The sequence below is a fragment of the Chinchilla lanigera genome, unplaced genomic scaffold (genome assembly GCF_000276665.1).
Source record: "Chinchilla lanigera isolate Chin_1 unplaced genomic scaffold, ChiLan1.0 scaffold00041, whole genome shotgun sequence".
Lineage (NCBI taxonomy): Eukaryota > Metazoa > Chordata > Mammalia > Rodentia > Chinchillidae > Chinchilla > Chinchilla lanigera.
This window is the reverse complement of record NW_004955442.1, coordinates 12688830-12703152: the sequence shown is the minus strand read 5'-3', so window position 1 is coordinate 12703152 and position 14323 is coordinate 12688830. Positions and strand designations below refer to the sequence as shown.

Genomic DNA, 14323 nt, shown 5'->3' with positions numbered 1-14323 from the left:
ATTCATTCATTCATTCATTCATTCATTCATTCATTCTGTGCTAGGGGTGGAACCCAGCGCTTGTGCATGCTACCACTGATACACCCCAGCTCAGAATTCCCCTTTCTTAGGGGCTGGGGATTTAGCTCAGCGGCAAAAGCGCCTGCCTGGCAAGCGCAACGTCGTGAGTTCGGTTCCCGGTACCGGAGAAAAACCAAAAAAAAAAGAATTCCCCTTTCTTCACAGTCCTCACTCATCCCTAGTGTCTCTGACGATGCTTCTTTCACCAGCTCATCTCACTTTGTCCCTGCCTACCTGCTGTCTGGTACCCGCCTTTGCAAACTCAGAGCAGTCTTTTGTCCCAGGCCTCGGGGAACATTGTCTGTAAAGGGCCACACAGTCCTGACTACAGACTTTGCTGGTCCAAAGGTCTCTGTTGCAACCACTGCTCAATTCTCCTGAGACAACCTGTAGGTGGACGGGTCTCGCTCTCTCTCGGTGCAGCGCTATTTCCAGATGCCCCGTGCTGAGTGTGTGCCTCGCTTGATCCTCTGCGCCTCGGCCCCTTCAGCCCTGCCGCCAAGCTGTTCACAGTGTCACTGTCCTGGCTTGTGTGCGCCCTCCCGCTGCCCTCACTCCCGGGCTAAGACAACAGAGGCTTAACTCCAAGGGCTCAGAAGGTGGGCAGGCAGGGGGCGCTGAGCATACAGCACAGCTTGCCCTGGGACTGGGCCACAGTCAACGGGGAAGCCTTGCAGGCTCCACTGTGACCAAATGTGAATGAGGATACTGTGGTTCCAGTGACCTGAGGGCGGGGCAGGAACAGAAGCAGGCTGTACTTCCGGGGACATCCCCTAAGGGAAGCGGCCTCTGGGCAGAGAAAACATTTCCTCCAGGACGTCCAGCCTGTGCATGCAACCTGACCCATATTTGTGACAATCAGGGGAAATGCCCCAGTAAAGCCAAGAGGGATCCACCAGGTTGGTGAAAGTTCCAACATCAACTATTGCCTTATTGCATCTTCCCAACATGGAGACTGCTAATACACCCATCTTACAGATAAGGAAACAGAGGCACAGAGGGTTCAGGTAACCAGTCTAAGCTCACATAGGGGTGGAATGTAAGGACCGAAAAAGGCAAGGGATAGATTCTCCTTTACACAGCTCCACCAGCCCATATTAGACTCTGGCCTTTAGAACTGTAAGATAATAAATTTGTGCTGTTTTGAAGCCATTGAACTTGTCACAGCATGGTACAGCAGCAATGGGAAATGAACATACCAGGTGTGTGACTGGGCTGATTGCTTTAACTTCACTAAGGCCTCAATTTTCTTATTTGTGACCTGGGAAAAGCAAAAACACCCACTCTAGGATCAGCATGAGGTAAGGCATATACAGCTTGAGGTGCAGCACCCTACGAAAGCCACAAGATCAAGGAACTGTGTCCACCTGGTTTACAGCCCCTCTCTAGGCTGAACACAGCCTCTGGCCCCTGACAGGCCGTGAAAGCAGGAAAGAGACAGCTGCTTTCCTGGGGAGGGTTAGAGAAGTCAGGATCAAGGGGCCCAGACCGCAGGTTTTGGGAAGGAACTCATCTGAGACAATAACCACTTTCTTTGTAAGGATTATTTCAAGAAAACTACTGCCCAGGGAAGGGGACAGGACCTAGGACAAGCTCTCCCTCCTCCTTGCTCCTTTTCCTCCCTTTCACCCAGGAAGTCAATGGTAGCTTAGTGCCCACCTATTCTCAGCACCTGGTCTGATAGATTCTGAAGACTAAAAAAACCAACAAACCAACCAACCACAACTCCTGGGAATCAGGCAGCTGTCAGGCCTGCGCCCCAGGGCCCTGAGCTCCCTCCTGGGGCTCTGCCTGCCCTGGGAGGGCGGGGCTGGTTGCCAGGGCCTCAGGTGATGTGGATCCGGAAGCAGGAAACAGGCTGAGCTCTGGACTGGGGAGCGCCAGGTGGGGAAGCCTCCTGGTCGCTGGTGGGGAGGCACGGGGGCAGTCCGCTCAGGACTCCCAGGGAGGGAGGATGGTGGTTGGGGTGGGAGCTGCTCAGGATGGGGCCAGAGTGGAAGAAAAACGGCGTGGGATGGTGAGGGAGGTGACGCAGCAGAAGGGTGCCGGGCCCAGGGCAGGAGGCTGGGCCTGCTCTGAGGTGCCCTCTGGGGCCCCTGACAGGTGGCTCTGGCTGGAATGAGTCTGTCCATGGAGGAGCTGGAGGCCACAGCTCAGGAAGTGCTGGGGCGACTGAAGAGCCGCCAGCTGTTCCAGTCTGAGTGGGACACTGCCGCCTTCGTGGTCTTCCTCACTTTTGTGGGTGAGTGTGGCCGCTGCCTCCAGGTCGCCCCCATCAGCCCTGCGCTGGGGCTACATCTGGATAACTGCCCTGTCCCCAGGCACTGTGTTGCTCCTGCTGCTGCTAGTCATTGCTCACTGCTGCTGTCACTGCTGCTGTGCCTCCCCGAAGCCCCGGAAGGTGAGACCCGGGAAGGTGAGCGGGCAAGAGGATCCTGGGGGACACACCTGTCCTGTGCGGGCCGAGGCGGGGAGGGGGCCAGCTAGGGCCAAGGAGGGGCTGCCGTATGGCCCTCTCTGTACCTCTCTTGCAGGAAAGACCCAAGGGAATGGATAACTGGGCCATGGAACCCTAACGTTAGTCCCCTGGCATGTGTCCTGGCGCCAAAGAAACAAAGCTTGTCTACTGTGAGTCTGAGCCTGAACTGTGTCTCTGGACCCTGCAGGTGGGCAGCATGGGGACCCGATGCTCCGCAAGGATGTGAGTGTCAGAACGTCCTCCTAGGTCACCCAGCTCCTGGTCTCAGAGACAGGGCCTGAGCTCTTGTCCCCATCATGTCTGGCCCCATGGTAGCCAGGGGACCCTGTCTCAAAGGTAGGTTTGTGGGGAAACCAGGCCCTGGGAACAGAGGAGGCCACTGAAAAGCAGGGAGATCCAGCCTGGTCCCCACAGACAGACAGAGACAAGGGCTCCAGGTTAAGTCTGATCTTTATTTCTTAGAGGCTTCAGAACAAACATCCCAGCCCTACAGCTCACTCACAGGCCAGCTCCGCAGATGTCCCTTTTCCTTCTCTCCCATCCCACAGTTCAGGGCTCCACCCACACCCTCCCTCAGCAGGAGCTGAGCGGCTGCCCTCTACCACCCGGTGGCAGCTGGAGAGAAAGAAGAGGCTTGGCCAAGCCCTGAGTCCAAAGGTTCCCGCAATGCCTGGGAGGGCAGGGCTGAGAGTGTGGCCACCCCTCGGCCCCACCTTCCTTACACAAAACCTCAACCAAACAAAACCAGTGAGTGTCCTTCCTCCTAGCAGCAGCAATGCAAAGGTGTGGGGCAGGGCGGGTGAGGAGGGAGATAAATAACGCTATGAGGAGCGTGAGGGTGGGAAAAGGGAGTCTATGGGCAAGGGACACTCCCAGGGGACAGGCTTCTGGGGCACTGTGCTCAGCTCAGAAGGGTCTGTAGCTCCAGTAGCTAGAGAACACGGAGATCTGTGGAGGGAGGGCCATGGTTAGCAGAACGCTGGGGCGAGGTCCGCACTCTCCAAGGCCCCCACTGAGGTCCAAGTCAGTGCTGGGGAAGAGCATCGCTCGCGGTGGCACTGTGGCCTAGCTGCCTGGTGTGTGGGTATACTGGACTTTAAGACTGGGGGCACTGAGGAGGTATGACAAGAGCCCTAGGATCCCTCTCCCTGGAACAAAGGGGCTCAGGGGTTCTGCCATCTGGGGGGCTGGAGACCTTGGTCCCCTACAGCATCCCCAACGTACCTTGTCCTTGAGCTGCTGGCAGAGCTGCAAGGAGACGGTGAAGTAGACCAGGGCATCATTGAGCCAGGGGATCACACATTCCACCTTGTGCACATGACTCACCTCCAGGCGCTGTGAACCCCACTCACTGGGGAACGAGGGGCAGGTCCCCTGAGTGAGTGGGCCTGAGCCCAACGCCCGCTGCAGCAGGGGGAGGTATGCCAGGACCCCCCATCTACTTACAACATGGCTCCTGGGCTGTGTAGCACTGCACCTCCAGCTGGGCGGAAGTTCTGGGTAGAGGCATAGAACCTGGTCAGGCTTCCTGAGGCTTTGGGTAGGCACATGGGGTGGGGCAGGGTGGGGGTCTACTCACCTTAGTGGAGTTGGGCTGCAGGACGTGCAGCTGGTACACAGTGAGGCAGAGCTTGTTGAGGTTGATGTAGACGTTGACCAGCAAGTCGGAGGGCAGGGTAGGAGCAAACATCCGCTGGGGGGAGAGAAGTGGGGGGTGAGGGCCCACTCCCCCCAGGCTTGTACCCCCAGGGGGCCCAGCTTCTATAGAATCACCAAATGGGGATCCCAGTCTCTACCCCAGATGCTCCTCCCAACGACTGAGACTTCTAGCCTTTCCCTGGGAAAGAGCCCTGGGATCCTCCTGTGCTGCTGGTTTGGGATCCTGCCCCAGAGAGGCGTTAATGTATTTGGTGGATGGAGGAAGAGAGGCTGGGAACCCCACCAAGAAACCCCACAGACGCAGACTTCAGTCAGCTGCAATCGAGGGCCTGCCACCCATGTCCATCCCAGGGGCAAGCTGGATCCCTCTGCGGGGGCCCTGTGGTTGCAGGGAGGGGGCGGTCAAGGCACTGACCGTGAGGCCGCTGGCTGCGATCTCGGGCAGGGTGAGGGTGGCTGGGGTGGTGAGCCGGTTGCGGGCTCTGGTCAGCTGCAGCATCACAGCATCCATGAGCTGGGGAGGTGGAGTTACAGCCGCTGTGCAGGGTCGGGCTTCATGCCTGAACCCCACAGCCCCAGCAGGGGTGGCCGCCATTCAGGAGGTCCTGTGTGGGGGCCCTGGTGCTGGTCCCATGGGGATGAGGATTCTGGGAGGTAAGTCCCAGAGCACAGGCTTTGCAGAGAGCAATGAAGAGCTTAGAAGGGCCCCGAATATGGCTTGGGTCACAGGAGAGCATCCTGTAGGAGGTGGTGGGATGGCTGAGTTGAGGTCTTGAGTTTTTTTTTTTTTTTCTCTTTTTGAGACAGGGTCTTGCTATGTAGCTCAGGCTGGCCTTGAGCTCACTTTGTAGCCCAGGCTGGCCTCGAACTCAGAACAATCCTCCTGCCTCAGCCTCCAGAGTGCTGGGATTACAGGCGTGTGCCACCACACCCGGTGAGGTCTTGAGTTTTTGTAGCTGAGGGAGCCCAGGCTCCAGAGGGTAAGCTCAGTCACAGTGGGCAGGGAAGTCATCTGGAGGCCTCCCACTTCCCTGAGCGATGCAGCAAAGCCTTGGGCTACTCTCGAGTGCCAGCTTCCACTGCCTCCTGGAGGTCATACAGCTATTGCCAAAGGTGGACCAGCCAAGGACACAAAGCAACTTAGGGGCAGAACCGAGGCAGGAATCCCAGGTTATCTAAGTCAGCTCTCCCACAAGCTGTGTGGCCTCACTTTGTAAATTTTTTTCCTTCAGTAGTATACTAAGGGGTGAACCCAAGGTCCTCACACTGCGCTGCATCCCCACCTTTTTTTAAAATTTTGAGACAGGGTCTCGGTAAATCGTTAAACTACCTAGACTGAGCTCAACAGTTGTAATCCTCCTGTCTCAGCCTCCCACAGTGTTGGGATTACAGGCATGTACCACCACACCCAGTTTCACTTTATAATATCTTAAAGACTTTACCTCTGTGACGACTGCTACAGTAGTATAAGTTGCTTGGCGCTTGTTGGGGGCCACTTTCCCTGCATTACCATAATTAACAGTTGCTACAGCTTGTCCCCATTTTACAGGTGAGGAAACAGGCACAGTGTGACTAAACAGGTGACTTTAGATTGCACAGCTCACAGCTCGGGCCTAGGGACTGGATCCCAGGTTATGGGCTGCTATGCTACATGAGGACATCTGAACAAGGAGGGGGAAGAGACAGCCTAATGCTAACCCTAGGCATGAGGGCACAGGACCACAAAGCACAGGGCCAGAGAGGTGTCCAGGGGCCCAGGCCGGGTCAGGGCCATTTACCTTGAGGACTTCAGCACCTGTCTTGAACTGGTAGCTATCATCTCGGTGGGTTAGGAGGTAAATGGCTTGGCTGACATGGTTTCTGGCGTCCTGGATCTGAAAACAGCATCCACCCAGCACTTACTAGGCTGGGTCATCTGTAGCCTAGCTCCTTAGCATGGCTCCCAGCACAGCTCCAGGGCAGAGCCACCCTGGGCCTGACCCTGGGTGGGAGGGCTGCAGCCTGGCCTGCCCATTCTACCCTGAAGCTGCTTTCTCCGTGCCCTATATGCCGGGCCCAGACTTCCATGGGCTGAAGCAGCCCTGTTCTCTGCCCTGGAGGAACTCACCTGGAGGACAGACACAGGGACAAGCCTGCAAGACTACTCAGGAGGCAACCAACATAGTGGGGTGGGAACACAAAGGAAGGCTTGTGGGGTGGGGGTCAGAGGAGCTGGCAGAAATCAGCTGGGTCAAGGTTTGGTTTCAGAGCCACAGAAAATGCCTGGAGGCTCAAGAGAGGGTGTGGCTTGTGCAGGGAAATATCAGCTGTCCCAGCAGGGACAGAGGGCCCATAGGCAGAACAGATTCCCCACTCCCCACAGAGAAGGCTGTGGGCCCCAGGCACTGTCTCTTCCCAGCTTTGCTGCTAAGAAACACTCTTAGGCAAGCTGTGGCTATAAATCCTCCAGGGCAGCCCCACGGCAGCCACCTGGGCCTGCCCATGCCTGCCCCTCCTGAGCCTGGAGCTACCTGTTGCAGCTTCCACTGCTTGTCTTCCCGGAAGGCCAAGTGCAGCAGCTGGTTGTTCCGGGGCATCTTCAGGTTCACGTCCTGACAGGGAGAGTGAGATAAGCGGGGCAGGGAGAAATCTTCATACTTTTGGCTACTCTGAACCCCTGAACCAGGGGTGGCTCAGGTCCCTGCTCCTCCATGGGGTAAGGGGCTCCTGAGGTCTCAGCTGGAGCTGGTGGTGGAGAATGGGGAGGTCAGAAAACAGGAACTCAGACCCAAGAGGAACCGCAAAGAGGAAAAAGGGAAAAGAGTTGGAGAAAGGGGAAGGGTGGTGGGGGAAGGTAGCCATCAAAGATGGTGGCCAAAAGAGAAGGCATGAGGAAGACGGGCCGTCCCCCATGCCTTGGTGCATGGCACAGTGTTGGGTGCAGACCGGTGCTCAGATGTTGGCCGATTCAACGTTGATCCGGGGCCAGCTGGATCCTGCCAATGTCCTCGCTTCACTGGGTCGAGGAGCCAGGTCCAGCCAAGTGCAGAGCAACTGCTTTCCTACACCTCTCACAAAACCCACACTCCAATCCCACAGGGAAGTGCAGGGGTTGCTGTCAGACAGGTCAAGGGTCCTGTCCAGAATCATGATGCTGGCCAATGGCAGAGCTAAGCAGGAAGCCCCCATGCTGCTCCCACAGGATGGGAAGGGGAGAGGGTCTGGGGGACTCACCGCCTGGCTGAGGGCATCTCCTTGCAGAGTCAGCACACCTTTCACCTGGTCTGTGCTACAACATGTGGGGGTCAGGGGGGGCCAGCTGCTGGCCCCTCCTGCTGCTGGCTAGTGCCTGGCTGTTCCAGAATGCACCACACACCCACCTCTGTCTGCAAGGTACAGCTGCAGCCCGGCCTCCTGTCCCCAAGCACCCCCACCTCGGCCCCTCCTCTGGATTTCTGCCCAGCTTACCCACAGCTCCCCAGGATGAAGTTCTCCTGCTTGGCAGGGCCCTCAGAGGCTGAACCCGGCAGAGTGAAGCGCAGAGAGGCCTCCTGTGGGAGACAGAACAGCCAGAGCTGCTTCTTGAGGCGCTCATGCCTGGATCGGCTGGGGAAAGCACAGGTGGGCTGGCCTGCTCCGGGGCTTAGCCGGGGTGGGGTGGCCGCACTTCCACAGCCTGAGCCTCAGGGCCCCAGTGAGCTCAGCTCTGGTCATTCCACACTGAGCACCTACAGTGTCTCCCACACGGAAAGCAAGGCAGAGTGGCCTCCTGGCTGAGCTGAGGTCCCAGGTGTGGGAAGCACTGTCTAGACCACAGAAGGCATTCGTTTATTTATCATCACAGCGACACTGTTACCTACTTTTGTAAGTAAGAAAAGAAGGTCCCAGAGAGGTTGGGTAACTTGGCTGAGATCACACTGGGGGGCGGGGGCAGGAATCCTTAGCTCTTAGAGATCATAGCTTCAAGGAAAGCCTTTCTCGCTGGAGCTGAAGCGCTTGCTGTAGGGGCACCCACTCCACTCACGTAACAGCTGCTGTTAACTGAGTGCTGCTGTGCTGAGGCCCCACTAGATTTTGTTCACTGAGGTGGGGGCCTTGTCCACATTGCTGCACCTAGCACTCCGCGGGCGCCCAGGAAACAGCCGCGGGGTCACCAGTGGCAGAGACCCAGTGGGAAGGAGAGTAGGCGGGGCACTGCTAATGCAAAGGTCCGGGGGCAGCTTTGCGCGTTACCTTGAGAATGTCCTGCAGCTGCCTCAGCACGGCGTGCACCTCGGCGTGCAGTAGCCAGCGGAACTCCTCCTCCTGCGGACAGAGCGGCGGTAACGGCCGTCGCCCCCCTGCCCCCCGCCCCCCGCCCTCCCGCTCGCTCACCAGCACCGCCCGCTCCGCTGCCGTCGCTGCCATCGCGGTCGCCATCGTCGCAGCTGCAGCCCAGCGCTGTCCCCGCCGTCTTCCCGACGGCACACGGCGCTGGTCCCGGCCCTCGGAGCTCGATTGGCGGAGAGGGTGCCGGCCCCACCCCCAGGCCGTCTCCGAGTCGGCAATTGGCCGCTAGCTCACGAGATCGGCGGGATCCCCAGATCGAGGCTGCGTATATTGACAACGCCGGCACCTGCCCCGGGAGCCTCCGCGCCCGGCTCTCACTGAAGGCCGTGGACGCTGCACCCCAGGCCCTGGTACGCTGATTGGCCCACGGAGCGACCCATTCCTGCTTAGTCTCCCATTGGCTCCCCATTCCTGCTTAGCATCCCATTGGCTCGCTTGGCTACACGGGCCCTTTGTCCCGCCCACTGTCCCCGGGAAAGGAAGACTTGTATACTGGTGGCCTGTGGCGGCGCACCGACCCACGCCAAGCGTTGCGGGTTCCTGCGGTACAACTGTATTACCAAGAAATGTTTTATTTTTCTTGCAGTAGCTTTGTTAATTGCACAAAATCATGTTTTGTTTTGCCATTTAAACATTATCACACAATCCTATTCTGAAAGACAAATGTTCATTAAAAACAAAGCAAAAATGAAAACTCACAACCTTAATCACCTAGATTTGTCATTTAAAGGTTTAAAGGAAAAAAGAGGGGCTTTCTTACAAGCTTTTTCACAAGTGTCACATTTTCTCCTCAGAAGGGAAGATTTCAAAACAAACGTGAAATACCTTAAACAGAAATACTCATAAAAAGAAACTTTACAGAATTGTCAACAATATTAAGACAACATTGACTAACCGGTTTCATTACAGTGCCTTCCCCCACCCCCACCCTCAGTGTGTCCACCAAGACTAAGACAGGCTGTGTTCAGACAAATGAGTTCAAAATCCCAGTGAAATGAACAAGTGTGCGGCACCCACGGACATCTGCCCTGCCCCACACCAGTGTGGCCACCTTACATAGTTAAACTGTAAATTGTGACTTTGGAAAACCCACCCCATGAGAGAAAAAACAGCTGACATCCCTTGGGGGAACTCCTCCTTGTTCTCATGCGACATTTTAAGCCACTGGTCCCCAATCCAAGGAGAAATGCTAGGACCTCAAGGACATCCCAGCTCCACCTCTGAGGGTCAGTTACTTCAGATTAGGTCAGGCCCAGTCCTCTCCCACCCAGCAAACCCTGGCCTGGGCAGCAGTGAAGAGCGTTGATGCTGGCTGGAACAGACACTCATTCCCTATCAAGTGAGCCTAAGAAATGCTCATCATTGGTCAGGCTGGGTTTGCGCCAGATAGGAGACAGACAGAAATACTGCCTCCATGGGAGGAAAGGTGGGAGAAGAGAGTGAAGAGAGATGGGGCATGCAGAGGAAGCGCAGGGCAGGCTGGGTCAGGTTGGCCAGCTCAGTGGCTCCCCAGAGCCAGGTGAAGACGGTGACATAACGGAAACAGGAAGGAGTGGCCCTCACTCCCCACTGCTCAGGGTTCTAAGGGCACTCTTCCCAAGGGCTGGAATGCAAATCCAAACACTAACAGCCTGGGGAGGAGCAAGCTCCACTGCAGGGAAGCAAGGACCCTGGACCCAGCTGAGGCTTGAAGGGCTAATAGGTGTTGAGTAGTAGCTGAAGAGCTAGGCAGCTGTGCCGATCTGCAGCCCGGCTGCTTGCTGCTCTTGCTGCAGGGCCAAGTCCGCCTGTGTGAGATGGTGGCAGTCTCTTCGCAGTTTACAAAGGCCTTTACAAGAGGTGGGTGCACATCGGTAGCTTAGACTCGAAAATCCTTCACATCCTTCTCAGCTGAGGCTGGAGGGCCCATTCAAACCACTGCTGGGAGTTGGTGCTGGTTCATCCTGGCCCTGAGCCTTTCCCTGCAGGGGTGCAGGTAGGGACTAGGACACAATGTCAACCTCTGCTGATTCTAGTTCAACTGGAAGGGTTTGATAAGCTTAGAAGAAAAAAAGCCAGGCAGCAGCAGTTTCTGGGCAGCTTCTATCCTGGGGTGAGAGCGCGCACGTGTGTGTGTGTGTGTGTGTGTGTGTGTGTGTGTGTGTGTGTGTGTACATACAGCCACCTAGTCGGGGCCATTGCCCAGCTCAAGAGCTTCCTCACAAGCCAACCCTGGTGACACCCCTCCCTCCCAGGGCGTCAGGGAGGGGTACTGCTGTGTGCTGTGCTGATGGCAAGTCTCAAGTCTGTATAAAAGGAAATGGAGACAGGTGGACTGGTCCAGAGTTAAATCCCAGGACCCCAACCCCATGTCGGGAAGAGGGGGCCGAGGGAAGATCAGAGGGCTGGGGCAGGGCATCTACGGCTTAGTGTATGTAGGCTCGGTACACGGCAGACATATCATTGTCGGACTGGTCCAGTGCCTTGGCTCTTTTGTACACCTAAAAAAAAAAAGACAAAGGGGTTGGTCACAGAGAGCTAAGCAGGCAGGTCCTGGAGCCAAGGTTGTCTGAGTATGACCCCTCACTTGACCTTGGCCTCAGCCACTGATTGATCTGCAGAAGGTACTGTACTGACCTTCACAGGGTTATGGTTAGTGAGGGTATATGTACTAAGGGATATGAAGTGCTCAGTGTTGTCAGTAATTATGGTAATGTTCCTTGATACAGACAACCCTTCAAGGATGTCCTATGTTAACCTCCAGGCTGCTGTGCCTACCCTAAAGCCTAGAATGGCAGGCTACCAGCAGCCATCCTAGAGGTGCTAGTGAAACTAAGGATGCATACTGCAATCCTTACAGTAACCACTAAAAGGTAATTCAGCCAAGCATGTGGCACACACCTATAATCCCAACATTCCACAGGCTGAGATGAGGATTGTTGCAAGGTCAAGGCCAGCCTGGGCTACATTGTGAGTTTGAGGCCAGCCTAAATTGCATAGTAAGACCCTGTCTCAAAAAGATGGAGAAAAAAAAAGACAGGGTCTCACTGTGTAGTTCAGTGGCCTTGAACTCACTATGAAGCCCAGGCTGGCCTCAAACTCAAAGCGATCCTCCTCTTTCCTCAGCATCTGGAATGCTGAGATTACAGGTGTGCACCACTACACACAGCTTGAGACCCTGTCTTAAAAAATCAAAACCAAAACCAAAACCAAAACCAAAACCAAAACCAAACCAAACCAAACCAAACCAAACCAGAAGAACCCCCCCCAAACCCAGAACTCCAAAACCAAAACCAAAAAACAAACCCAAAATGTAATGCAAAGAAGCAGTGCAAAAAAACCAACAGATAAATGAAAACGAAATTCTAAAAAATATCCAAATAACCCAAAGAAGGAAAGAAAGATGGGGTAGCTCTAGATGGGAACAGTGGTGAGTCCCTGTAATACCAGCTACTTGAAAGCCTGAGGCAGGAGATCAAGTTCAAGGCTGGCCTGGGCAACTTAGCCCAACCTTGTCTCAAAAAATAAAAGGCCTGGGAATATACGTCAGTGCTAGAGTGCTTGCCTAGCATGTTTGAGGCTCCAGATTTAATTTCCCAGTGCCAAACAAAAAAAAGGTAGTTTCCAGGTCTAAATACATCTCAATATGGACACTAAACGTTCAAGGACTAGTTATTAGGATCCTGACCTCTGACCTCTGACCAAGGCAGAGCCTAAATTTACACTATTCACAGCTCCATTTTGAAATCAACCAAAAACTACTTCCAAGCCAATGAACTTGGATGAGTCAGGATGGAGGCAAGTCAGAAATGAACTTCAAAGAGAAGGTTTCTCAGCCAAAACCATACATGGAATCCTTCCAAAGTACAGTTAAAGATGAACTCCTATAGCCACAAAGTTATAAAATACACAAAGAACTCCAAGGCCAAGAGACAATTTACAGATGGAACATATAGGAGGGACTTGAAATAATACTAAAACTGAAAAAGTCATGAAATAAATACTCCGAAATGTTCAGACAAGAAGTGACACAAGGCGCAGAGCATGGTGGTGTACGCCTATAATCCCAGTACTCAGGAAGCTGAGGAAGGAGGATTGCTGTGAGTTTAAGGCCAGCCTAAACTACATAGTGAGAGACTGTCTCAAAAAACCAACCAAACAAGAAGGGACAGGAAGCACAGATTTTAGGAATGAAAGATTATGAACCAGTGATGGCGAACCTTTTAGAACTTTCAATGATACAAAACAGCCCACTGTAGCAGGTGTGCTATAGATTTGCCACCACTGAAGGCAGGTCCAAGAAGAGTACCATGTTTTGTACTTTTTTTTCTCTGCTTCTCAAAGACCTGAGACCTCTAACTGTCTAATGTAATCAAAATACGTTATAGCTCAGCCTCGTGACACACCCCTGCAATCCTAGCTACTCAGAAGGCTGAGGCAGGAGAATTGGAAGCTTGAGGTTAGCCAGGGCAATTTAGACCCTGACTCAAAATAAAAAATAAGTGGCCATTCTGACGCGCCATGCGGCCGGAAGTGCCAGAATGGACCCAGCTGGCACTATGAAGTTCTAGCCTAGGTAGTTTAGCTAGTGCTTGTGCGGGTTGGAGCCGTGGTGCAGCGCAGTGGAGCTGGTCAGGATGATCACCGCTGTGCAGCTTGCCATATTCGCCAACATGCTAGACATGTTGCTCTTCTTGCTTGTCATTCTCTATCACTACGTGGCTGTCCACAATCCCAAGAAACAGGAATGAAAGTGGTGCTTTCTCCACCCAGGGTTCCAGGGCACGGTCTGAGGCCAGATGGAGGGTGTGAGGGGCCTTCACACTTCACTTCATCCCTTCTGCCCATCACAACATACAAAGCAACTACACCTGGAGTTTTCCAAACAAGTTTTATTTCTCAAAATCTTCTTAACCTTATGGAACAAGAAGCTGCCACTGAATAGGGCCCACTATGCAGGCTGCTTTCTTTTCTACTCCCCAATACAAAAATATGTATATTTTTTGTGGTTCCCCCCCAAAAAAATAAATAAAAGGGTTGGGGATATACAGAGTAGTAGAACATTCTGGGTTCAATATGCAGCACTGTCAAAAAAAAAGTACCAGTTGACAGCACCTGAAAATTATAGTATCTAATATAAATGATTCCATGTGTTTTCATGTATGAACAAGTTGTTTTTATTATAATTGTATAATAAAGACAAATGTTTTTTAAAATTTATTTTAAAGAGAAAAAAATAAAACAATTTCAAAACAAGATAGTAGGAAAGTAATAATGGTTAATATATTGCATATTATTATCTTTAAGTTAGTTACTCAGGGTACAAGATATAGCATTTAATTGTCCAGATAATATTAGCATAAACCTTTCTTTTCAATGAATTAAGAGAAATTAGTAGTCTTTCTTTTTTAAAACTATCTTATCATATATATATGTATTTTTTTCTTTTCCCTTCCTTCTTTTTTCCTTTCCCCTATTCCAGTTTCTCTTTCCTTTTAAACAGTGTCTTCCCATGTTATAATACCTTTTTTTTTCTGGTACCAGGAATTGAACTCACAACCTCGCACTTGCCAGGCAGGCGCTGTGCCGCTGAGCTAAATCTCCAGCCCCATCCCCATGTTATAATATCTATTGGATGTTCTGGATCTCACTTACTTGTAGAGACAGATATTGCTCAGTTCCTATCTCTAAAGGTTAAACTTCTGTAAGGATGAGCTAAACCACTACCCTAAAAAATTGTTTCCATGCCAGAAATGGTGGTGCATGCCTATAGTTCCAGCTACTCAGAAGGTTGAAGGTAGAGAACCGCTTGAGCCCAGGAATTTTTTTTTTTTTTTT

The 14323-nt window shown here is 53.2% G+C and overlaps 4 protein-coding genes across 7 annotated transcripts in view; 2 read left to right on the top strand and 2 right to left on the bottom strand.

Annotated features, from left to right (window-relative positions):
- The first annotated feature begins 1869 nt into the window (after positions 1-1869).
- Smim22 (small integral membrane protein 22) lies at positions 1870-2692 on the top strand. 2 transcript variants are annotated; one of them, XM_005391268.1, is made up of 4 exons: positions 1870-1944; positions 2164-2302; positions 2382-2476; positions 2595-2692. In XM_005391268.1, exons 2-4 carry the CDS (start codon positions 2179-2181, stop codon positions 2634-2636), a joined length of 261 nt encoding a protein of 86 aa, XP_005391325.1. In that variant the 5' UTR covers positions 1870-1944; positions 2164-2178; the 3' UTR covers positions 2637-2692. The 2 variants fall into 2 exon arrangements, with proteins under 2 accessions (XP_005391325.1, XP_005391326.1); XM_005391269.1 differs by having other exon boundaries at positions 2382-2461; positions 2595-2688.
- Positions 2693-2971: 279 nt separating this feature from the next.
- On the bottom strand, positions 2972-8956 carry Rogdi (rogdi homolog). Its single transcript, XM_005391259.2, has 11 exons — positions 8552-8956; positions 8411-8482; positions 7646-7728; positions 7412-7466; positions 6709-6789; positions 5977-6072; positions 4614-4712; positions 4119-4232; positions 3986-4035; positions 3764-3890; positions 2972-3487 (listed from the first exon to the last, which is right to left on the bottom strand). The coding sequence occupies exons 1-11, from the start codon at positions 8594-8596 to the stop codon at positions 3446-3448; spliced, it is 864 nt and encodes a 287-aa protein (XP_005391316.1). The 5' UTR covers positions 8597-8956; the 3' UTR covers positions 2972-3445.
- Positions 8957-9062: 106 nt separating this feature from the next.
- Positions 9063-14323, bottom strand: part of Glyr1 (glyoxylate reductase 1 homolog (Arabidopsis)) — a 39286-nt gene continuing 34025 nt past the window's right edge. For all 3 annotated transcript variants that reach the window (XM_005391261.2, XM_005391262.2, XM_005391263.2), the window contains one exon: positions 9063-10986. In XM_005391261.2, coding sequence (XP_005391318.1) covers positions 10912-10986 — 75 coding nt within the window. In that variant the 3' untranslated portion in view covers positions 9063-10911. The remainder of the gene's footprint in view (positions 10987-14323) is intronic.
- LOC102029670 (dolichyl-diphosphooligosaccharide--protein glycosyltransferase subunit 4-like) lies at positions 12007-13729 on the top strand. The gene has a single exon (XM_005391260.2). The coding sequence runs from the start codon at positions 13123-13125 to the stop codon at positions 13234-13236; it is 114 nt and encodes a 37-aa protein (XP_005391317.1). The 5' UTR covers positions 12007-13122; the 3' UTR covers positions 13237-13729.

Excerpts from the sequence above, each read along its gene's own strand:
- Smim22 (XM_005391268.1), top strand. The coding sequence starts at position 2,179 with ATGAGTCTGTCCATGGAGGAGCTGGAGGCCACAGCTCAGGAAGTGCTG. Across the intron at positions 2,303-2,381 it reads GGTCTTCCTCACTTTTGTGG|GCACTGTGTTGCTCCTGCTG; the intron begins GTGAGTGTGGCC and ends CCCTGTCCCCAG. Across the intron at positions 2,477-2,594 it reads GGAAGGTGAGACCCGGGAAG|GAAAGACCCAAGGGAATGGA; the intron begins GTGAGCGGGCAA and ends CCTCTCTTGCAG.
- Rogdi (XM_005391259.2), bottom strand. The coding sequence starts at position 8,596 with ATGGCGACCGCGATGGCAGCGACGGCAGCGGAGCGGGCGGTGCTG. Across the intron at positions 4,036-4,118 it reads TGCAGCCCAACTCCACTAAG|AACTTCCGCCCAGCTGGAGG; the intron begins GTGAGTAGACCC and ends GCCTCTACCCAG. Across the intron at positions 3,488-3,763 it reads GCCAGCAGCTCAAGGACAAG|ATCTCCGTGTTCTCTAGCTA; the intron begins GTACGTTGGGGA and ends CTCCCTCCACAG.
- LOC102029670 (XM_005391260.2), top strand. The coding sequence starts at position 13,123 with ATGATCACCGCTGTGCAGCTTGCCATATTCGCCAACATGCTAGACATG.